General features: G+C 37.1%; 1 protein-coding gene across 2 annotated transcripts; it reads right to left on the reverse strand.

The window, feature by feature from the left end:
• Nucleotides 1-3,675: 3,675 nt before the first annotated feature.
• On the reverse strand, nucleotides 3,676-22,421 carry LOC129257856 (uncharacterized). Of its 2 annotated transcripts, none has more exons than XM_064096318.1 (8): nucleotides 22,170-22,421; nucleotides 14,743-16,125; nucleotides 13,717-13,839; nucleotides 12,944-13,126; nucleotides 12,102-12,242; nucleotides 11,168-11,305; nucleotides 6,041-6,162; nucleotides 3,676-4,914 (listed from the first exon to the last, which is right to left on the reverse strand). In XM_064096318.1, exons 1-8 carry the CDS (start codon nucleotides 22,252-22,254, stop codon nucleotides 4,783-4,785), a joined length of 2,307 nt encoding a protein of 768 aa, XP_063952388.1. In that variant the 5' UTR covers nucleotides 22,255-22,421; the 3' UTR covers nucleotides 3,676-4,782. The 2 variants fall into 2 exon arrangements, with proteins under 2 accessions (XP_063952388.1, XP_063952389.1); XM_064096319.1 differs by having other exon boundaries at nucleotides 21,913-22,421.
• Between the last annotated feature and the right edge of the window lie 1,694 nt (nucleotides 22,422-24,115).

Consider the following 24,115-nt stretch of genomic DNA (forward strand, 5'->3'; position numbering starts at 1 on the left):
TACATGTATTTAAAGTGAACTGACAAGAGAGCTGGGGGTGTTTCACAAAGATTTAAGTGCCACTTAGAGTCACACGTAAATTCCCAGTTGCGTACGGTATAGAAAACATCACCTCATTGGTCAGATCATGCGCACGGGACGCGCATCAACGTGTATCCATCAATAAGATTGCGCATTACATGTCGTGCGCGTCTGTCGGCATTTAAGTGCGACTCTTAAGTCATACTTAATTCTTTGTGAAACACCCCCCTGGACAAATACTGCAACTCCACATGACACAGGGTCATTGATGTCAACACTATCAATAAATTTAAAGAAGTGACATAAGAATACATGATGGCTATTAAAAGATCGTTTTATTTGATCCTTAAAAATACCAAATAGGTGGAGATACACGTTAATACAAAGGACATATATTGTCACACTCGGACAGTGATTGCTCTTGTGCTTTAACAGGCTTTTTTTAATAGACCCCCTCACACATGTATGCGGACACAGTCTTCAACAAGTTGAATTTTAAATGTTCTTTCACAGTGAAAGTCATCTACTCTGTAAAATCTTAATGACTGTCCTGTGACATAACCTGGGTCCTGTAACACAAATTAATCATACGCTTTATTTTTACGATTGATTGTACATTGTAGTGAATGGAATCAATCGTAGAAAAATGTTCTGCTATCATTGCTAAGCTTTGTGTTACGGGCCCCTGGTCCCTGTCTTACAAAGATTTACGATTGATCTGATCATCTTAAACTTTATGGAAATCCAACATTGTCATAATTATTTCTCCAGGAAATTTGCATCATGTCCTTTGTAAAAAAGAGAAGCATAAAGAATTTTCAAGAAAGTAATGAATGTACAATTATACACCGTATCTAGAAAATATTTTGAAGTAATATGCATTTTAGATATTGACGTGGCTGGCTTTCCATAGTTGTGGTTGATCGTATCAAACGTAACTCTTTGTAAGACAGGGCCCAGAAATACAATATAAAGAAACATATAAGTCTGCTAAAAAGATTACGATTATTCTTTCTAAATATTTAGGGTAGTGTATTGTGTGTATACACACATGAGGGGTGTTTCACAAAGATTTAAGTATGACTTATATTCACACTTCAATGTCTAGTTGCGTGCAATGCATAGGCATGACCGTATTGGTCAGATCATGCGAAGAGGACGCGCTCTACTGCGTATTGACTATTAAGATTGCGCGTTGCATATCTTGTACGCGTCGGCATTTAAGTGCGACTCCAAGTCATACTTATATCTTTGTGAAACACCGCCCTGATTAATCAGATTACAATGTTTGTACAGAGCGTAAAATGGATGTTATAATAAAGAAAAATTGCCAGAATTTTAAGTTTGAAATATATAAAAGTAGCCCAAACATAACTACTAGGGCGTTGCAAGAAGCTTGCAATCAGTTGCAACTAAAATTTGGGTCTCAAATTCAATCATAAATCTCGTAATTGCAAATTTGCATTCAATTGCTGGTCTGCTTTTTTAAATTAAAAAAAAATCAAAATTGAACTATCAAAAAATCAAAATATGCAATGGATTGCAAATATTTCTTGCAACACCCCAAAAGTATTTAATTCATTTCCGGGCTTTTCAGATTGTTTCCTTCACCGGGGAAGCAAGCAAATCAGTTTGGGCAAACACTGTAACTACCATTCTCACATTAGCATATCTCCAACCAAAGGGGGGGAGGAAGAAGTACATTATCCTGAAACACAAAAACATTGGATTAAATTAAATATAATACTGAACATAACTTCAGCAGCAACAATATTAAACTACCATGACAACATTGTTCAACAGCCAATCATGAGAGTCACAATAATGTTGATTTTTACTAATGTTCACATTCATACAGTGGGGCCCAGAACCAGGTAACAGTCCAGAATGATATACTTGGAAGGCCTACAAAAAATTGTTTATTTGCCGTAACCCGACCGACCCTTATAAACCCAGCCGACTTATTTTCTTATTTAGATCTGAGACCCCCCCCAAAAAAAGAGAAAAAACATGCAGAACTGTAGCTTTCATACATTTTTCTTAATTTTAATTAATAACGTTTAGAAAAATTGGTAAAGAGGGTGGAAGAGCATTCGGCCATATCTTAAGCAAAAAAAACTCTTGCCTGGACAACCCCCAATCTCCATATAAAAACAGATCTAGGAGCTCTTTCATATCACACCTAAAAAAAATGTTCTATTTTTAAGTATTGACTGAACAACCCTTAGTTCCCCCCTCTGTTTTTATACAGCAAGCAAACATTTTTTGGGCCTAATTCATCTGATGTGGTACCTGACAATCTTAGAAAATAAAAAAACTAACACAACCATTACAGTATTGGTCCATGAATGGAGTGAACCAGAATAGTTATAGGAACTGAACTTTGTGAAATCATGAAATATAAGCTGTACAACGATCACACTGTGAATCACCAATGCAGATCAGCACATGTGGAACAGGGTATCATTATTGCTTGGAAAAAGACCCAACAATTTTCTTGAATGCCATGATTATTGTGCTATTAAAAGCAATTACACAATTTTTTCCAGAATCATTTGGCACATATCACTTATCTATGCGAACGGACACCTGGGTGGTCATCAGATTGGATTCTGTAGAACCCATTTTGAAATCGCTACCACAACTGGCATCTATCTTTAAACCAGAACCAACTATTCTAATCTCAAGCTGTAATGATAGCATTTACAGCCCAGTTCAGAAGGCCGTTCTCAAGTGCATCTTGACGGTTGGGTCGTTCCATGGGGTTGGGACAACAAAATCGTGTGATGTCCATGTAACGGTGGTATCAGCTTTTTCATTTCACAGAGAAGATCAGTTCACATGGGGTTAAGTTTTGATGTGTCGATTTAAAGATAATGTCCAATCATAGTAATTCAGTTGGAAATTGGGGATCTTGAATGGATTAGCTGCAAAACAAATACAAAGTTTTACCACCGTTACATGGACATCACATTGGCAATAAATTCTAAGGTGTGAATCTGCAATATATCATGATGCTTGAGAAGTAAAACTTGGTGAGACACCATTTATTTGTGCTGGTAATTTTATGCATACATTTGCCTTCTTTACATGAGACACAGTTTTGATCCGATCAATCGCAAATATGGAAAGCCAGCAAAGTCAACATATAAAATGCATGTTTGTTCAAAAAATTTTCTAGATATGAATGCATATCCATGAATTCATTGATTTCTTGACAATTTGGTGTGTTCCCAGGGCCCCGTCTTACAAAGAGTTACGATTGATCCAATCAATCGCAACTCTATGGAAATCCATCAGTGTCATAATTTTTCTGCAGGAAATGTGCAAAATGTCCTTTGTAAACAAAGAAGAGCACACCAAATTGTCAAGAAATCAATGAATTCATGGATATACATTCATATCTAGAAAATCTTTTGAACAAACATACATTTTATATGTTGACTTTGCTGGCTTTCCATAGATGCGATTGATCAGATCAATTGTAACTCTTTGTAAGACGGGGCCCTGATATGTCACAAAAATTGCCCCAACCCCATGGAATGACCCGGTTACAAATGTACAAAGAAATTCACTTCAAGAAGACTTGTACATCATTACATAACAAAACATTCTTTTCTCATACATACAGACAATAAAAACAATATAAAAATGTAAATTTCGTACATGTATTTCATGATGTTGCTAAAATATATTACAAGTAAGCTGAATAATGATTTTGGTATGTGATCTAAAAATTTGTCAAATGAAACCTGCCCAACCAACCTCCTTGTGACTGTGTACTTAATATATAAAAGACATTTCATTTTCCTTAAAAAATGATATCTTAATTGTGAATAGAAAGAACTTCGGAATTTGATATATTTTTTCTCACTCGACTTTATGTTCATACAGCCTTTGCAACTGGATTTGTGACCAAATACCATCATGAATTCAATCCAATATGTCATCAAATACATCATTCTGAAGCAACTGTACAGAAGGACCAATAATTTGGTTTCCCTTGAAAAGAATTTCCATATGAAACATGCATCAAAGGAACTTGTCTATAAAGATAATATCGTGGCTGGACTGATAACTGAACTACGTGTACCAATCAAACTACCACTTGAATTGACACTTTAAACCGAGTACTTATTTAAGATACCATCTCACATAATAGACTTACACAAAAACATTCTCACATTCACAAACAAATGAGTCAACAGTGCAGCCATACATGTAATGTATTCTTTACATGTCTCCAGGTAGATAAAAGAGGCTGAGACTCTTTCAATCTGAAATACACTATTACTCTACTCAAGCGACCTGATTAAAATACGGCTATGCAAAGCCAACGATCAAGATCCTGAAAAACTGTAGGTTTATGTTTTCCTCACTGCCAAACAACAAGTCTGGAATTGGCTCTTGTGATCTTTACAATTCTGTGCAATCTATAAAATCACTTTTCTGAATTTAGGCTTCTTTTTGTCATCAGCCCGCCTCAAAATTATTTTGAAGTCGCACTGTATTCAACAGGTTCATGTCATAAAAATCGCACTTACAAATATCCCAAAATATCATACAAAACTTTACATTGGATAGAATCGATACGGAAGCTTTAAAGTGCCACTGACTTGATGAGATAGCAAGATAAATAGTCTCATTATATCGAAGTGGCGAGATAAAATATATCGCCATCTCATCAAGATGATGTCACTTTAAAGCTTCCGTATATCAGTACATTAAGATAAGTCCGATATTTCTGGTTTCTTGAACCATTTAGAATTGGAGAGGCGGCAGTTCCGCTGTACTTTCTTGGAGGCTTTGCTGTATGGATGAATTTATATCAGCATCTGCTTTAGTTACAGAACTCGAATCTGGTGTGTCCATCGCCGTTTCTGTTTCAAAGAGCTATAAAAATAAACAGACAGAATCACTTCATTTGACGTTCATAAAGTAAATTTGAATTCCATTAAAATCAGGTGTACATTATGAAAGCATTTATTTGTATCAATTAGTTTGTGGGATGAGAAAGATTGTATTTCAAAAGAAACACCCACTAATCATTTTGTATTATGAATATTATGAAATCTCAAATACCTTCTGCTTTGAAAATATTGCTGGATTCTTTGTGAAATAGTCAATTGGGTGTTAAAACAATGTATCTCAAAAGTAAAATCAAAGACAAGGATGGCCAAAGGGAAGCTCGATATTTTCCAGTGCTATGGTTCTTGATTTTTTTAAATCTGTTCAAATCAACTTGTTGGTTGGGTGTACTTGACCTCTTACAAAATGGACAAGGAAAGTGGAATGAGAAAAGGCGGGACAAGAGTAGGATGAGACATAGCAGGATGAGATTAAGTAGGATGAGGCAAAGGAAGATAAGACAAAGTAGGATGAGACAAAATGGGATAAGACAAAGTGGAATGAGACAAAGTGGGACAAGAGTAGGATGAGGCAAAGGAAGATGAGACAAAATGGGATGAGACAAAGTGGGACAAGAGACAAAGTGGAATGAGACAAAGCGGGACAAGACAGATTGGAAGGAATGAAATTAAGTAGGATGAGATAAAGTAGGATGAGACAAAGGGAGATAAGACAAAGTAGGACAAGACAAAATGGAATGAGACAAAATGGAATGAGACAAAGTGGAATGAGACAAAGTCGGATGAGAAAAAATTGAATGAGACAAAGTGAGACAAGATACAAAGTGGAATGAGACAAAGGGGGACAAGAGACAAAGTGGAATGAGACAAAACAGGACAAGAAAAAAGTGGAAAGAATGAGATTAAGTAGGATGAGAAAAAGTAGGATGAGGCAAAGGGAGATAAGACAAAGTAGGTAAAGACAAAATGGGATGAGACAAAGTGGAATGAGACAAAGTGGGATGAGAAAAAAATGAATGAGACAAAGTGAGACAAAGTGGAATGAGACAAAATGGGACAAGACAAAGTGGAATGAGATTAAGTAGGATGAGGCCAAGAGGGCAACTATCACATTCTTAGATTTATCCCATGTAAACACTCGTTGTAATTACCTCTTCATCTCCTGGATTCAAAGGTGTCTTATCAGCTTGATTCTGTGATGGTGATTTTGACTGCATCATTGGCCGCGGTTTCCGAGGTTTGCTTTGCTCCATCTTTTTCATGTGTTTTTTGCCTGATTACAAAAATAATACAATGACATCATGACATTCTTATGCCAGTAATTCAGATAAAATATAATAACATGATGACTCTATATACAGGGTTCCCAGCTTCTCAAAAAAACAAAATTCCCTGATTTTTCCCTGATGAAGTTTGAAAATTCCCTGATAATTTATTTAAACCCATTCCCAGTTTCGCATGTTTTCTAAGCTGTTGCAGTGAATTACATATATTTTCAGTATAAAAACAATAATGTAAAACTAAACAGTATCAACATAACCAGTCATTCAATGGATGTTATTTTGATAAGCAGCAAAATATAACAGAGTCTGACTGACTACCATGCTTTCGACTTTTGAGCTGATAAAAATTCCGATTTTTTTCCCCTCATTTGAGGCATTTTCTCCTGATTTGAGGTATTTCTTATCAAATTCCCTGATTTTTCCCTGACTGGAATAAAAGTAAAATAATTTTTTCCCTGATTTCCCTGATGAGCTTGGACCCCTGATATAACTCTACTATGGATTCATTTATACAGGCTCTAGCAACTTTAATAGTGTATTGAAAGTGTATTGAAATTGATATTGACCATCAAAAGATTTTGATAGGTGTATTGTATAGACCCCCCAACCAATCAATAGACCAATTTTTAACTTACTTAAATGAAGTTTTACATATTGTGCAATCAGAAAAGAAATTGTTTTACTTGATGGGTGATTTTAACATAAACATTTTACATGTGGGCAAAGTGCAATATGTCGATGAATTTCTTGATACAATGCTTTCCAACAATTTGTCTCCTTTAATTAGATATCCATCACGTGTTTCATCAAATTCATTTACTCTCATAGATAACATTTTTACAAATGATCCCGAAATACGTCATTCAGGGCTTTTTTTATCGGATATCAGTGACCATTTTCCGATATTTTGTATTGCTCATAAAAATCAAAACAAACCAAGAGAGGACAATTTTATTTATAAAAGAGACATAAATGATGATAACATATTGCAATTTGCGCACATTTTATATAACAATGAGTGGGACTTTTTTAATCTGAATGCCAATGAAACTTATAATAAATTTCATGATATTTTCACAAAGGCATACGAGTCGTGTTTTCCTGTAAAAGCTGTAAGAATAAAGAAAAAGGTTATTAGTGCACCTTGGTTCAATGAAGATGTTCACAAACTCATAAAAAAGAGGAACAGGTTATATAAACTATATCTGAAGAACAAATCCACGTATAGAAAGACTGTGTATAGACAAGTTAGAAATAAAACTGTTGACAAGATTAAGCAAGCTAAAAAAGAATATTATAGAAACCAACTGAATAATGCCAAAGGAAACATGACCAAAACATGGAATGTTATTAACATGGCTTTAGGAAAAGAGAATAAAAAAACCCATGTTAGTAAAATAGTTCTTGATGATGGTAGTGTTGTTAATGAAAAGATAATTTCCGATGTTTTTAATGATTTTTTTGCCAATGTTGGATTCAACCTGAATAATAAATTTGTTTCATTTGATAATAACTATGTTGGAAAGTACATTATCAGAAATACTAAATCTGCATTTTTAAATCCTACTTCTCCATGTGAAATTTTTAATATCATAAAGAATTTCAAGAGCAATACCAGTGCCGGTTATGACGATATTAGTATGAAAGTTGTTAAGAAAATCAATATTTATATATGTAAACCATTGTCTGAAATAATTAATAAATGTTTTATCTGTGGTGTTTTTCCAGATAAATTGAAATTAGCTCGTGTAATTCCAATTTTTAAAAGTGGATCTCGAGAAGTGCTTTCAAATTATCGGCCAATTTCCGTCTTGCCAGTTTTTTCAAAGGTCTTTGAAAAATGCATATACAGTCGTCTTTTATCTTTTATTCAGAAGTGCAATATTTTGTCTTTAAATCAGTATGGTTTTCGAGCCGGGAACTCCACATCTCATGCTTTAACCAATTTTATTCGCAATGTAACAAATGCTATCGATAATGAAGAAGTGATGCTAGGCGTATTTTTAGATTTAAGTAAAGCATTTGACACGCTCGATCACGATATTTTGATTTACAAATTACAACTTTATGGTATTAGAGGAGCTGTTTTAGATTTATTCAAAAGTTACTTGCAAAATAGGGAGCAGTTTGTCACTGTCAATGGTTTTAAATCTGAAAGGAGGCATCTGAGGTGTGGAGTGCCCCAGGGGTCCATTCTTGGACCTCTGTTGTTTCTTATTTATATCAATGATTTGTGCAATACATCTGAGGTTTTAAAGTACATTTTATTTGCAGACGACACTAGCATTTTTATGTCACATAAAGATCCATTTGAATTACAAAGTATTTTTAACAATGAACTTGATAACATTTCAAACTGGTTATATATGAACAAACTCACAGTTAATGTAAAGAAAACCAATTTCATGATGTTTACAAATAGAAATGTCGATATCGATCAAATAAGCATTAGCCTTGCTGGATCTGAAATCAAACATGTCTCGTCTTTGAAATTTCTTGGCGTGACAATAGATGACAAGTTAACATGGAAATCCCATCTTAACGTCATTTGCAATAAAATATCAAGGAATATAGGAATATTATTCAGAATTAAAATGTTACCATCTTCGATTTTAAAAATGATATACAATGCTATCATTTCTCCTTTTCTTGATTATGGTATTTATGTATGGGGAAGTGCAGCAAAAATTTATCTCGATAGACTGTTTAAATTACAAAAACGTGCAATAAGAATAGTTAATCATTCATCTTTTTTAGCCCATACTTCACCCATTTTTTATAATCTGAAACTTTTAAACATTTATGACATATATCAATACCAGCTTGGAATCTTTATGTTTTTATGTTATCGGAAACTTTTACCCATTTCTCTATTAGAATATTTTAACCTGAATTGCAATATACATTCTTATCCTACGAGAAATGCAAATAATTTTCATCTTCCTAAAATAAGAACGTCACTGTCTCAACAATCCATCATTTATCAAGGTCCTGTAGTTTGGAATTCACTAACAGATGAAATACGCAATGCAAAAACACTTAATTTATTCAAAACAAAGTTCAAAAGATACCTTCTTGAGAAATACAGTGGCTGAATGATGTATAGTTTATGTATAGCACTTGTATTATTATAATTATTGTAATATTATGTTAGGGCATGGCACTTTTTGATGTCTTGGTTCATTGTTTATGTGTATTTTTAAGTTATTTTGTTTGTTTTTAGAAATGTTTTTGCTATATCCCTGTTATTGCATTTTCTATGTCACATTTTCGTTTTAATAATGGGTCGGCCTAATTATAAGGATTTTTTTTCCTTTTTGGCTGCCACCCCTCAGTATGATTCTGAATCATAATGCAATTTTTAGACTGTCTTTTACACTGATTTGTAATACATGTATTTTAACTTTGTATTATATTTGTTTTTTTATGTAAAGGTTTTACTGAGAGAATAAAACAATTTGAATTTGAATTTGAATTTATTCCTACTGGAAAACCATTTTTTCTTAATGATACGGGTATAGTTCAGAACAATGGCATGATCTCTTGATGAAGAAATAAAACATCGTGGCAAGTTACACTTAAAATTGTCAACATATCGAATAAAGTATTTAGTCCCGTGAGGAAGCTGTAGGCTAGATTCTATATTTTTAATTTAACAACAATTGTGAAAATATATATATATATCCCTTTATTCCATTTATTTTCAGTGTAACAAAATCAAAACAAAAGAGCATATAACATCAAAGACTATTCTTTCATAGGTCATTTCGTCAAATCCGTCTCCTGTAAAAAATCATGTTAACACATTTCTGCTTTAATTCTTCATTATTTTAGTACTAATCAATTGATCTTGTACCAGGGAAAATTTTACACAGAGCTCAGGGTTACTTCACCCCTGAAAAGCTCAGAACCCTGGAATATAAAAAAAAAAAAAAAACGAAAATCTCCATTCACTGCAACATTAAACCTTTAAGGCCCAGTAACATCGTTCCGTGCAAGCCTTGCGTGTGACTATTTTTGCTTCCCGCAGGTTGCCTGCAATGACAGTATCTCACACGCAACTCACGCGCAAAAGCGCATGCAAGTCTGATTTGCACGCAGAAAAGTTTTGAACATGCTCAAAACATTTTTGCGGGTGAGTTGCGTGCAATCACCAGCAACTCACCCGCAAGGCTTGCACGGAACGATGTGACTGGGCCTTAAAATGCTGCAGATTTAGCCAGTAGTTTGTGAAAGGTAGCCCCCATAAATACAAGTTTTTTTGCCTGTCTTGTCTTGTACTATAAATCACACTGACTGTGTTTAGAGAGAAGAAATGATATAAAGAGCTCATGAAAAAGCAAAGACCTATAGCCTTGTTAAACAAGATGATTATAATTCTCTATCTTCTTTTAAATTTGTTCATAGAATCAATAAAGAAGGTTTACAATTACTTTTAACTAAACAACAATAGCATGATGAAATAGAATGTCAGATATGATGGTAAATATTGCACTATTGCACTATTTGTCTGATTTTCCTTCCCCTTTCCTTTGAGGCCTTTATCAATTTCAAGCTCTAAGCTTAAGATGAAGGTCTCCCACATTTCAAAATGTATTATTGTTGATATATGTATATATATTTTTTTCTGCTATTTTTTTAACAATAAAAAAAAGAAGAAATTTATCAGATATAAGTATATTTCAATTAGATTGTATATTATGCATATGTTATTAATTATATCATTTGCTTATTATGTTATGCTAAGAAAAAAAATGATTACACTTGTATATGCTTTTTTTGGAATGTGGAAATAAATTAATCAAATCAAATCAAATCAAATATGATTTCATCACAATTTACCATTCAGTTCAAATTCTGAACCTTCTCAAGTGTGCCATAAAACCTGAAATCATCATGAAATCAAACTCATACAAAGAGACAGCAGGTGCAATAATTTAGACATAATAAGAACAAAAGTATTATTTCTTCCATCAGTCTAGATGCACGACTTACCAACCAAATGCAGATTCAGCGTATAAGTGTCTGTAGCTCTGATGTTACATAGCTCACACATAAACATACTGTCCGCCTTCGAAGTGTACGATCTGTTCCTTCTCTCAATGTTTTGCACTGTCAGCTTGTGTTTTTTGCCTAAGTGTAGTATATTGAAATGAGAAATCAAGGAATGCAAATGGCACTTGGACAGAGAATCAGAACAAAAACAATTAAATCTTAGCTGGCCCGTGCCCCCCCCCCCTCCCCTTTTGAGGAGCCCCCCTTTTGAAAGTGAGGACTTTTTCTGTTGCTTGTCAAATTTTTTCGGGAACACAATATCCTTAATTTTTTGTTAAAAACTTCTTTTTTCTTTGCTTGTCAAATTTTTCCTTGGAAAAATGTGCAGCCCCCCTTTTGGAAAATCCTGGATCTGCCCCTGCCCTGCATAATAGCATTGAAAGTAATAACTAGTGTGTATTTTTCCACATCAGTAATTCACTCATATATATTTCTATTTGTTTACATAATTCATTTACTTTGACAACATAATATGATAATTTATTGCAAGATTTATCACAATAAAGATCTCTGCTACAATATGTTATCCTCTACTTTGTCTTGTTTCTTGTTCTATGTTGTATTTCCTGCCTTGGAAGTAATGTGCCAGGGCCTGGACTACTTTTATTTCTTCTGTTTATTCTTGTGCGCCTCGGAATAGAATATTTCTAGATAGATGGCGCTATATAAATGCCTATTATTATTATTATTATTTTATAAATATATATACTCTATATACCATGATCCTTCATTAGATATCAAAATAATATGCAACGTGACCTACATGGGCTTCAGAGCAGAGGATTATCTTTTGTATTTGGGGGGGGGGGGGCGTAACAATAGATCCCCCCCAAACAAAGGATAATCCTCTGCGCTGATGCCCATGATGACCTACCAAGGAAATGGGCCTCAAGAAGCTCGGGGGATGTGGTGTTGATGTTGCACAGGTCACAATGGAAGAGTCTAATTTCTCCCGGTACTTTATCTGGATCGGCGGGTTTCCTCCTCTTTCTGGGGGGTTTCACATTTTCATGTCCTGTTGATGATAGGAGAAGAACATGACAATAATAATAATTACATTCTCTATTTCAAGTCGTTTCATTCCAGCACACTCAACACTCTCTAGTTCGAAACAACATGACAAGGTACACATGCCGATGTAAAATACAATTATAATTGCCTAGTGAGTTCATTATTTGGTAAATTTAATATCAGGATTTATCATAAATCACAGAGAGCTCAACAGGCTTGGGAAATGTTAACATGATAAACACAGAATCTCCTTCATCAAAAGCATTTCTTGCTCATCATCTTTTATTTTTCACTTTAAATATACCTCAATCCAACCAAAGCCCTTGCTCTTTAAAAAATACACAGGCATCAAGCTGGAAACCACGTTGACAGGACCATGTCTAACTGAAACTGTAAAAAGTAAACAAGATTACCGGTAGACCATATATTTTGTAACTATTAAAGAAATACACAAAAAATTGGGAGGAGAGGGCCAAAACCAGAATAATAATTCTTCAGTCTTACTTAACAGAAGACACAGGAAGCCTACATACACTTACATATATATTTCCCCTTTTGACATGAACAGCAAGTTGGGTTGTCTGGCTGAAACAAAGACCCAAATATGTTAGTATGGCAAACTTTAGGTTTGCTTCAGTGTCATCAAATAGTAGTAGTCAAGATTTCAAAGACAAAACCGTCTATACCACCACTAAAACAGCTTACCAGGACGTTCGTTTGAGGAAGCCTTCTCTCCTACATCGGGAGCATCCGTCTTACTCTTTGTGTCAACCTCTTGTTTCTTTTCATGAGGTACCTCTTGTTTTTCACCAGATGCTACTGCTGCAGCAGCTTCTCCTTTCTTCTCATCATCCGTTGGAATCGATCTTCCCTCAGCTTTAGCTTTGGCTAAAAAAACAAAAAACAAAAGAATCAGGGAGAGTTTCATCAAGCAACTTGCCGGTGATCTCACCGACAAATTTACTCTAGGCCAATCAGAAGCAGGAATTTCAGTAGCTTATAACAGATGGCAATGAAATATCACTGACATTGACAAGAGATGCATGGCCGAGTGGCTTACCCGCACATCATGTATTTGAATATTTCTAGCACATTTCCCGTAGGACTAACCGCCCTTTCACAAGGTAAAGAAAATAATTTGAATGATGATTCCAGTGAAAAATAAGGCTAATGACGAATATTTAGCACGTATGAAACCAAACTAGAACATGATTAGAATCACGATCGCTAATCAGTCACGATTACAATAGCAATCATCATTAGAACGATGATTCAAGATTCACGAGTGAAAAGGCCCTAAGAGTGCTTCACATTACCGAAGTCAATTGATAAAATTCCAAATTGTTTAGTTGTATCCCATGTAAAAATCTGTATCATGCCTGATTAGGCTTAGCTCCATAATGTTCACCATAAAAATAATAAGGAGTATATACCAGTGCCATATACATCCAGTAACATTTCATATAATTATAGCTTACCTTCTTCAACATTCCTTTTGTGCCTGCCTCCTGCCAGATGTGATGTAATTTGTTGAGGGGAGGTGTATACGACATCACATACCTCGCACTTCCCAGTGCTCAAATCAACAGTTTTCTTTAATTCTGTAAGAATATGACAAAGAAATGATGCTAATGATAATAATAATTCATACAGTTCCATTGATCTACATGTAGAAACAATCTATTCCAAGTCACTATCCCTATTACCCTGGTTTTAGCCGTTTGGGCTGCCGTTTCCAGCAAAAAAGACGAGTAAGGATACCCCCATTGGTACACCAGAAATACCAGAAATTCATTAACTATGAAATAAGGTTCACCTTGTTCATGAATGAATGGTATGCTACTATGATTCCCAAAATACATTCATTCTTCTTTTTCATCACATTATTATAATAGTAATAAAATAATAATATAGGATTTGTATAGCGCACGTATCCACCTTGCTAGGTGCTCAAGGCACTCCTATACAATTATATTATAATTATATAATCAAAGGATAAGTTTATTCTGTATTGTTACATGTATGCATGCATTACATCTCTCAAGTCAACATGTTTGTATTTGTAAATTTCCAGATGAAAATTTCTTCATAGACTGAGTTAGAGAAGAGTGTAAAATGATTTCTTGAGGTTTTGAATAAGCTACAAAATTCAGTCTCAATGACACTATCTGGCTTTGAAACGTGCAGAAGTAGTAATTAAATAATAGCCCCTAAGACAAGCTTCTGCGTGTTGCCGGCATATTCTCCATTTTCTACAGGTAGTAAGGGATTACAAAATGGGTAAATTTTAAATTTCAACCAAAATATGACTTTCCACCATCCCTACAAATTTATATCTGAGTTTATACATAAGCCCGGCAGATATCAGCAGACTCTCCTCCTCCTGTGCTGATGGAGATGCGTTGCAACTTTTATTGACGGCAAGTTGATGCTCCTGAGCACTGTGGGTTAACCCCCCCCCAAAAAAAAAAATAGATAAAAATGATTAAAAAAAAACAGCCTACCTTCTTTTTTCATATGAGCTTCAAGTTTCTTCAAGTGAGGCTTGCCTTTATAGTGGTCATTGGCACATCCGACGGAGTTGATTGTTATATTACAGATTTCACAGACTTTGAATTGTCCACGGGTCTTAGCGAACCTTTCCGGTCCAGCAAGTTTCCCATCAAATCCATATTCTACGGCATTTTCGCCAAGTTTGAATTTCTGAGGGGGTCCTCCAGTTCCTGGACGGCCTCTGGAACCCCTGCCACGTCCACGTTGTTCTTTGTTGTTTCCTCTCCATACCCGATCTCGAGACCATCCTTGCTCTGCACCCCATCTTTGTTCGTTACTCCCCGTTGTCCCCTGCTGATCGTTTTGCCATTTTGCTTTCTTCGCTGCAGGTCCAGACCCACCAGCTCCTTGAGGCATTCCCCTCTTTGCTGACCCTCTTCCTCTCCCGTCCGTTCCACGACCTCTTCCCCAGGAGCTGCCTTCAGAACCTCTTCCTCTTCCGCGGGCACTGGAATTAGAAAATTGACCTCCACCTCCAAACGGCATTCCCCTCTTTGCCGAGCCCCTTCCACTTCCACTGGAATTATCACCACGACCGAATCCCTTTGAACCTCGACCTCTTCCTCGGTTGGAACTATCCGATCCTTGGCCCCCTGTTCCACGCCCTCGGCCTCTTCCCCATGTGTTCCCGTTATAACCTGTATCTCTGTACTCTTCAGCACCTCCATAGCTTCCCTGGGGCATTCTTCGCTTTGCTGCTCCTCTCCCACTGGACTCATTACCACCCCGCCCACGACCCCTTCCTCCTCGACTGCTCCCTCCTTGACCTCTTTCCGGATTATTGAAACCCTTGCCCATTGTCCCATAACCTACTTGAATGCTGTCATCATATCCTTGGCCACCCGTCTCACCATACCCCTCTTGAAAACTGGACCCGTCATTGTAGTTCTGACCTGATGTCTCCCATCCGCCTTCATTGCTGCTTTCGCTATAACCTTGACCGCCATAATATCCACCACCACCTGCCTCAAAGGATGAATCAAGTTGACCATACATCTCACTATCATATGCATTGCTTCCATAAGACTTACTGCCGTACATACTGTCCACAGTCCCACTAGTGCTATATCCTGCTAGGGTACTTAGTGTAGAAGAGGTTGCACTATGCTGCCCTTGAGCCATCTTTGGCTTCGTATCTGACGTTGCCTTTGTATTCTGGTCGATCAGTGTAGTAACTGCTTGTAAGCCTTGTAACAGACTCTGAAGATGCGCGGGTTGAATGTCAAACAAGTTTGATGCATATGTTGTAAGTGAAGTGTCATACTGAGAGCTCATTTTTGGTGCAGATATTGGCTGTGGGATCCCCGACATCAACCCTCTGGAAAAGATTTCCTCTGTAGAATAGTATGAAAAATAAAATGAAATTATGATAGTGTTATACTTTATACATGTAATTATTTCCATTTAATTTTATTAGATAGAGAATCCTCACATTAACATGCAATAAATTCAATAAAATTCAGTGGGATAAATTTACACATGAATCATTTCAAGATTTCCTTTATCTCATCGAAATGCAGTCTTGTATGTGTATTTACTCTCAAACTCATTTTCGAAAGGTTCTTTCAGTACTAACACTAAGCCAGCCAATCAAAAGTTATGTTGTTGCCATTTTATATTGTGATTGTGTGCACTGTAAAATTGTATTTTTGTTTCGATTCTTTTCATTGAGAATTAGAGATTGAGCTGCAAAATGGCAAGATTTCAACATTTAAAGGGAAATGAAACCTTTGGAATAAGTAGGCTTGTGTCGATACACAAAAATCAAAGAATAAGAACAAAGAAAGTTTGAGAAAAATCGGACAAATAATGAGAAAGTTATGAGCATTTGAATATTGCAATCACTATTGCTCTGGAGATCCTCCCTTTGGCAATGCGACAAGGATGTGTGATGTCACATGTGAACAACTTTCCCTTTGATGGACTATAAAATACCCTCAAAATGTCTGTTTCTGCTTTTACTTGTGGTGACACAAACTCTTTATCCATGATGTATTCTTTAAAAATCTGTATTACATGCCCTCCTATAGAAAGAACACATGATCTACTGATAGATGTGATAAAAGAGGCAATTTAAGTGAAATATATACTAAAGTAATGGGGAGAGTTGTTCACAAGTGACATCACACATCTTTGTTGCATTGCCAATTTGACGATCTCCATAGCATTGGTGATCGCAATATTCAAATGCTCATAACTTTCTCATTATTTGTCCGATTTTTCTCAAACTTTCGTTGGTCTGTTACTTTGATTTTTCTGTTTTCACACAAGCTATCTTGTTCCATAGGTTTCATTCTCCTTTAAAGGAATTTCTGTAAATAATCTAGGTGTAGTGGCATAATTTGGTATATTTGCCAATATTATGTACTGTATACATGTATGTATATTGTATACAGTGTCAGTGGAAAGAGAAAGTAAAATAATATCAATACAAGATTTTACACAGCGCCAGGGCTCGATTTTAGTGGGAGCCCGGTGGCAAATGGCTCCCTAAAACCTCTGCGGGCTCCTTAGAAAGTAATTGAAAAAGCCCGGCGGGCTCCCTAACCTTTTTCTAATACCAGCCACAAAAATGGTTCCATTATTATTATCCCCGTGTGTAATTTCTAATGCACACATTTCCCCTATTGATATCACGATTCTGTGAAAAAGGAGTTCGAATTGCACATGAGATAAATCCCAGAATTCTAATTATAACCTCGCATTGGTGAGTCCGTCGTTGTGTAGACTTCAGCTCTGAGCCCTCGCAAAACAGAGCGTATTATTAACATCCAAAACAATTTACTTCGGTTGTGAATTATAACTGAAAAATCATTTGTTTCATTGTGTTCTAAGGAAGGGGTAAATATCGGACAGTAAATCATCAAACAAGGCACCATCTGATTTTAGGAGGCCGCCGGATTTTACTCACGCACGCACTGACACTTGAGCAAGTCTGAGCTCTCTGTCTCTGCCAGAGCTCTGGGGGACGATTTGGTCAGTAAAGGCCTCAATGATGGTGATTTTCTGTTTCAGATAGTTTACATTTCAGGTCTATTTTTTCAAACAACCGATAAAGTTGGATGATTTCTTCATTGTGATGTATATTTAAGTTATTAATGAATACTTTTTCACCAAATTTAGACTCCCTCATAGAGAAATGCAATTTCCGTGGAGATCTGCATTTTTCAAAGAACTGCAGGAAAAGTTAGGGTACACGTACAAACATGTGCCTACACTTATCCTGTGTGGTTTTGTACTGATATAAAAAGGATATTATAGAGTAGAAATTACATAATTAATTAATTTCCTTTACTTATACATGTATATCCAAGTCCACCTCACAGTCACACCCACACAAACACGCACTAACCCACACCCATGATTCTGAGCATGAAAAAAAAAAATTTTAACAAATAAGTTCTCGATCTTTCATAATTTATTATTAGTAGATCAGACTCTCTCCCTATATTTATATATGTATGTATTCATCTTGTTTATTTATTTTATTTCAGTTTTTTTTTTTTTTTTTTTTTGGAGGGGGGTGTGTTTGTGAAGTTGTATACCGGTGTGTAAGGCTGTTGGGGAGTCAAAATACGCTTAAAATCTGATTTACGTATCGTGATAGTGCGTTTTAATTTTTGAAATAGTTAATGACTGGTATTATGCAAAAAAAAAAATGTGATAAACTTGGGCTCCTTAAAACCCTTGCGGGCTCCCTAAAAAAGTGCTTGAGGAGCCCGGCTGGCTCCCTAAGAAAAAAGTTAAGGTCAGGCCCTGAGCGCATTGCTTATTGCGCTCCTTGATTCAAAGAAGTTCAGGAGAAGATGAGTCATATGGGTGAACATCAAAGAATAGAACAAAGAAAGTAAGATTCAGAAGAATTTGGTGTGTGCAATAGAAAGGGATAAAATGATTATAGGCTATCACAGGTCACTTCCAAACTTCCAAAAATGTAGAAATGGCACAATGATGCATATTAAAAAGGAGAATATTGCAGAAAGGAAAGATTTTGAATAATCTTTAAAATCATATTGGGAGATGATTCAACATGTGAGTTTTGAGCAAAATTCAGATTTGAAATATTTATTAGATTGTGTTATGGAATTAATATGATTTAAAATCTCCTATAAACAGATGAAATTGTTAAGTGCGAGGGAAATATTGCTGTCCTCTTTTGCCTTTGTGTTTCATTAACGGCATGGACTTGGTCTATGTCATCAATTCATCATACATTTAACTTATTTGTTTGTACAAATTATCCCCCGCTTCCACAAGATGCAAGGATATGACCCCCCCCCCCCCCATTTACACCAGTGTATTCAAAGGATCTTCCTTTGATTTGTTTATGATCAAAGTTGTAACCATATTTAAAAGTCACTGGTAACATGAAGTTCATAAATGGACTTATTATAAGCATACTCTAATGATGCAGTGTATATAATCTTCTCAATAAGCTAAGCATGGGGATTTGTCTTGGCAAAAAATCTTGTAAGATCTATTGGATGAGAAATTTTGCACATTTATTGGGTCGTTGACTGCATTTAAAGATGAATCCACACATTAACAGTAGTCATTTGATGATTAAAGAACATCGTCATGGGGGGGGGGGCTGAATGTACATGCCATCCCCCCTTCTCCGAAAAGGGGGGGGGGGAAATATCCCCCAAGATTTACACCAGTGCTGCCCGGATTTCATTTCAAACCCAGATCTAATCATAATCCACATTTTCAACCACCGCTTTTGAAATCGACCACCTCTCGCACAACAGACGCTATCCTATGCACAGTAAAATAAGCAGTGTCCAACCATAACATGGTCATGGACTGGAGTCAAGCCTCAAGGCTTAGCCTTAGCTGTGAGACTCCTGCTGGAGTCTACCTCGAGGGAAGATCGTGCAGGCTCCACTCCACTTCACTACCGCTACACTACGCTCCACCTACCCGAACTTCGAGACCGTGAACTCGATCTGATATTCTGAGTGACAAAGGTGGGATTTTATGGGGGGAAAATATAAAATTCATGCAACATCACGATCTTTAAAAACAATTAAAACTAATATTCTTACTTCACACAAAGTTTCACTTCTTTTCCATGCTTCTATCAGTCTCAAAATTGGTGAATAGAGCCAACATGAACTTCCTCAACGTATAAATAATTCGCTGCCGATTTCAAAACATCGCATGCGCGAGGGTCCGAGCTCGGACCGTACCCAGTACCTCGCGCATATTGCATCCGCATGCGATGTTTTGAAATCGGCAGCGAATTATTTATATGTGTGAGGAACTTCATGTTGGCTCTAAATCACCAATTTTGAGTCCTGCTTTTCCAGACTCTTTCTTGCTCTAACATTAGTCTTCCCCAATACATTCACAGCCTGTCAATCTTACTTAATATGACTCAGCATTGGCACTAGCCTTGAGGACTCTTGTGATGATATAAAATATTTAATTTTACATATATGATTATATTTATAGATCTACTTTTTCATCACGGCCAACAGAGCCTTGAAAACCTACCAAATCCAAAGGCAATAGACGCATAAGCAAGACCTAAGCCTTAACCTAAGTAAGCTAAGCCTCCCTAGCCTAGGCTACATCATTGGCACCCAGGCCCAGTTCCCTGCCTAATTAATCTCTCACTCAGTGCGACTGCCACTGCTTCCCGGGGGGGGGGGGGGGGGCACTTCCATTGACATGTGGATACCATGCGCAACCATGGGGTCTCAAAAAGCACCCTAAACACGTATTTTCCATGTTCTGAAAATGCACCCCTTAACAAGTATTGGCGTGTGAAACCCTACCCTTAACAAAACGATACTCTTGGCAAGTATTCCCTGAATTGAACCCCTAAACAAGTACAGCGATATTTTAATTGTTATGTCACGGACGTCGGCCGTAGTTTACCTTTAACTGCATCATTGGGTATAGTACCGCCCCACCTCCCACACCTCGCGTAAATTGTACTCTAAACACGTAGTGTTGACTGTTGGGGCAAAAAGTACATCCTTTAGAAAACATTTTAGTCTAATTTTCTATACCCTCGCAAATTTGACCCTAAACACGTAGCTCTTCTAGCGAAAATAGATACCCTTTTTTCATTATTTTAGTTATTTTGACACCCTTAAATGCTTAAACTTTTAAAGCCTTAACCCTTATTACGTTACGTACGTACAGTAGAGGCGCACGGCCAATATTGGAGACTGTCTCCAATGTGGGAGATTATCTCCAATATCATTATCAGAGACTTTTGTAAAGAATTTGGGTATCCAATTTCAGAGACAGTCTCCAGTTTTGGAGTCCAATTTCCTTTGTTTACATTTGCTGCAAAAGGATTACCTTGGCGGCAAATAAAAATGTGATAAGCAGATTCCTCATGAAAAATTACCCCTTTTCACCGTCTACTTTAAATATTCACCGTCTACTTTTGTTTTGATAAGGATTTTTGTTGTCAATCACACACAAAACAAATGGGCTTCTGACCTCAGTGAGACAAAATTTTGGGTGGGAAAATCATGCTTTTGTTGGTGTTGTTTCTTTTGTCCTTTTGCAAAGCAAGTCTCCAATGTGGGAGATTGTCTCCCCTATTGGAGAGAGTCTCCCATATTATTGGCCGTGCGCCTCTACTGACGTAACGTGCCCTATCTTGAAAAAGACACCCTTTTTACATGTTTTTGGGGTCGCGCATGGTATCCACTCGTCAATGTAAGTGGCCCCCCGGGCACTGCTTATCATGCTTATAGGATGGTAGACATGATTGATAATTTATGGAAGTCGTTCCGGGCATTGACGCTACTATACATTTAACCAGCAATTTAGCTCATGTGCGATTCGGATACATCCATCACAGAAACGTGATCGCAAACATTTGCTTGCGGGATTGAGAAATTACACGCACAGCCACAGCACAGGGCATCAAAATACTACCGACCGTACATGTACCGATACCGTACATACCGGTACACACCCGCTAGCGCTAGTTAGCACAACACCCCCTCATCCATTCCAGGGTCAGCGCTCACTCTAATTCAGGCTTAAAATCGTATAGAGAGCCTTCAGAAGCTCTATTTAACTTCAGTCCTCCTTTAAAAAAACCCGATTTGATTGTGACAAAGTCTGAGTTAATAAGGACTTTAAATTACCTCTGTCTGCCTCTGGCAACTACAGTCATCCAGCCAAGTGCACCGCAGCGAAGTTTTCAATTCGGGCCGCGCTCAGGCGCTAGCAGGCACGTGTGGCGCGTGCCCGGCCGAGTCACGTCTGGGCCGAACTGCCTCGACCTCGCGGCCGGGAGCGCGAGCTAGCAAGCTGCGTATACCATATACCGGTATATGGTATAGGCAAGGGCTGCGGCGGGCCGCCGCCCCGGCGCGGCCTCGACTAGCTAGTCATACCGTACCCGTATTGCTAGTCCGATGCTGAGAGATGGCTACAACAGACAACGGAAGGACTCTTTGGAGCACTGGGAAAGTTGATGAGCTCATTGCACATTTCAAGGCACATCCATGTTTATACAACAAGAAAATCAGAGCCTATAACGACAAGGCAGCAAGACTTGAAGCTTTCCAAAGGATTGCTGCAGCAATGAAACTTCCATGTGAGTACGATACGGTCAACGGTACCGTACCGGTGAACAGCGCTGCCAGAGGGAGCCGGAAGGGCCAGGCCGCAGGCCCGGCGCAGTGAGGGCCGGGCACTCCTCCAAACACGAGGGGTCGTATTCTGAAAATTGTCTTAAATTTAAAAGAAGAGAAGTATTCTTGTATCTTTAGAGTTACAATAAAATCCGTATTCTGAAAACTATTGTATCTTTTCTTGTAAATTTTCTTGAATCTTGGACTTGTAATTGTACTATTGTATTTGTAATGTATAAATTCAAAGTTTCAGTTTCACTTTCAAGTTTCAGTATTATATTAAGCAAGGCAAAGCGCGCTATGATATGAGTACGTTAGAGTTACATGCGTAAAGACAAGTTAATAAAAACGGTGCATAGATATATCTCTGTGCGCAAGATAACATATCGAGATAAAAGGTATTCTGAAAATTCTCTTATCTTTGACTTTGCATTCTGTTAGTGTTAACTTCCTTGCAAAATACAAGAAAATTTACAAGAGGTAGGGGGCTGTTATAACTTAGGCCTAATGTTGAATGCAATATTTCTCGGTCAACAGTAATTATTTCTTGCTGCATCCTGCCTTTGCAAAAGGAGACATTCCAAAGACATAACGATGGATCGGTACTCGGTAGACTTTTCAGCAATTGAAAATTGGCATTCGAAAAACCATGTGTATCAGTAGCGTACAAAAGGAAATTATGCCGCATGTCAACAGTGCACTTAATATGTTTTAGAAGGGACGTTTCTATTGGTTGGCTGAAACACATAAAGTTTAATGATTGGTTGATGATAAAATATTAGGCATGTCTTTCAGAATACCTTTTAAAGAGAATTTTAGCGAGCTGTTATCTTGCTGAGTAACCAGAAAGGGTACAGGAAAAGTTAAGACAATATTCAGAATACCACCCGATGTTTGGGCAGGCCCTTTATTCTTTAAACCAAGGTTTTTCTTTCATTCACTTCATTCTCTTCAATTCAGGCTCAGCTTCACTTTCACCCTTTCCCTGTTTCTGTTTTCTAGTCTTAGTAACCAGAATACCCTGAACTGACGTGAACCACCTTAGTCTAGATCTATATAGATTTCTATTTGTACAAAATTCAGTTAGAAATAGATATCGACTCTATCTCGTAGGGCTTTTGGGCTTTGCCTTTATTCAAGTATCAAATGTAGATCTCTATCTCTCTGTCTTTTTTTAAAAGTTGATTGCCAATGTTTCTTTGTCTTTGGCCTGGGGGGGCCAGTCAAATATATTGCTGTACACACGCGTGACCAAAAAAACGTGTTTAAAGGGGTGTTTTTTTCAGTTTTGGACGCGGTCTGCGCGTGGACTCGTTAAGGGTATCAAAAACACAGATTTTTAAGAAAAAGGGTGGTTTTGAAAGACTGGTCAATGGTCAATCGCGGGGTCAAACGTATTTAGGGTATGTTTTTTCCCCAAAGCTTTTTTTTTTAAGACTAGCCAAACGTGTTTAGGGTTTATTTTTTTCCCCAACCTTTTCCCCCGAGGTCATATTTTCGCGACAACTTGTTTAGGGGCCAAAATATGTAAATTAAGCCCGCGAAAAACTTGTTTAGGGGGTTATTTTGCACACAGAGAAAAACTCGTTTAGGGGGTGTTTGGAAATTCCTTGGTCACGCGTGTGTACAGCAATATATTTGACTGGCCCCCCCCCCCCCCCCCGGGATCTTTGGCATGTTTGGAAATTCCTACCGTCGGCGTCAGAACACC

This window comes from Lytechinus pictus, chromosome 3 (assembly GCF_037042905.1).
Source record: "Lytechinus pictus isolate F3 Inbred chromosome 3, Lp3.0, whole genome shotgun sequence".
Taxonomy (NCBI): Eukaryota; Metazoa; Echinodermata; class Echinoidea; order Temnopleuroida; family Toxopneustidae; genus Lytechinus; species Lytechinus pictus.

Excerpts from the sequence above, each read along its gene's own strand:
- LOC129257856 (XM_064096318.1), bottom strand. The coding sequence starts at position 22,254 with ATGAGCTCATCAACTTTCCCAGTGCTCCAAAGAGTCCTTCCGTTGTCT. Across the intron at positions 16,126-22,169 it reads GCATCGGACTAGCAATACGG|AGGAAATCTTTTCCAGAGGG; the intron begins GTACGGTATGAC and ends ACTATTCTACAG. Across the intron at positions 4,915-6,040 it reads TGAATCCAGGAGATGAAGAG|CTCTTTGAAACAGAAACGGC; the intron begins GTAATTACAACG and ends TTATTTTTATAG.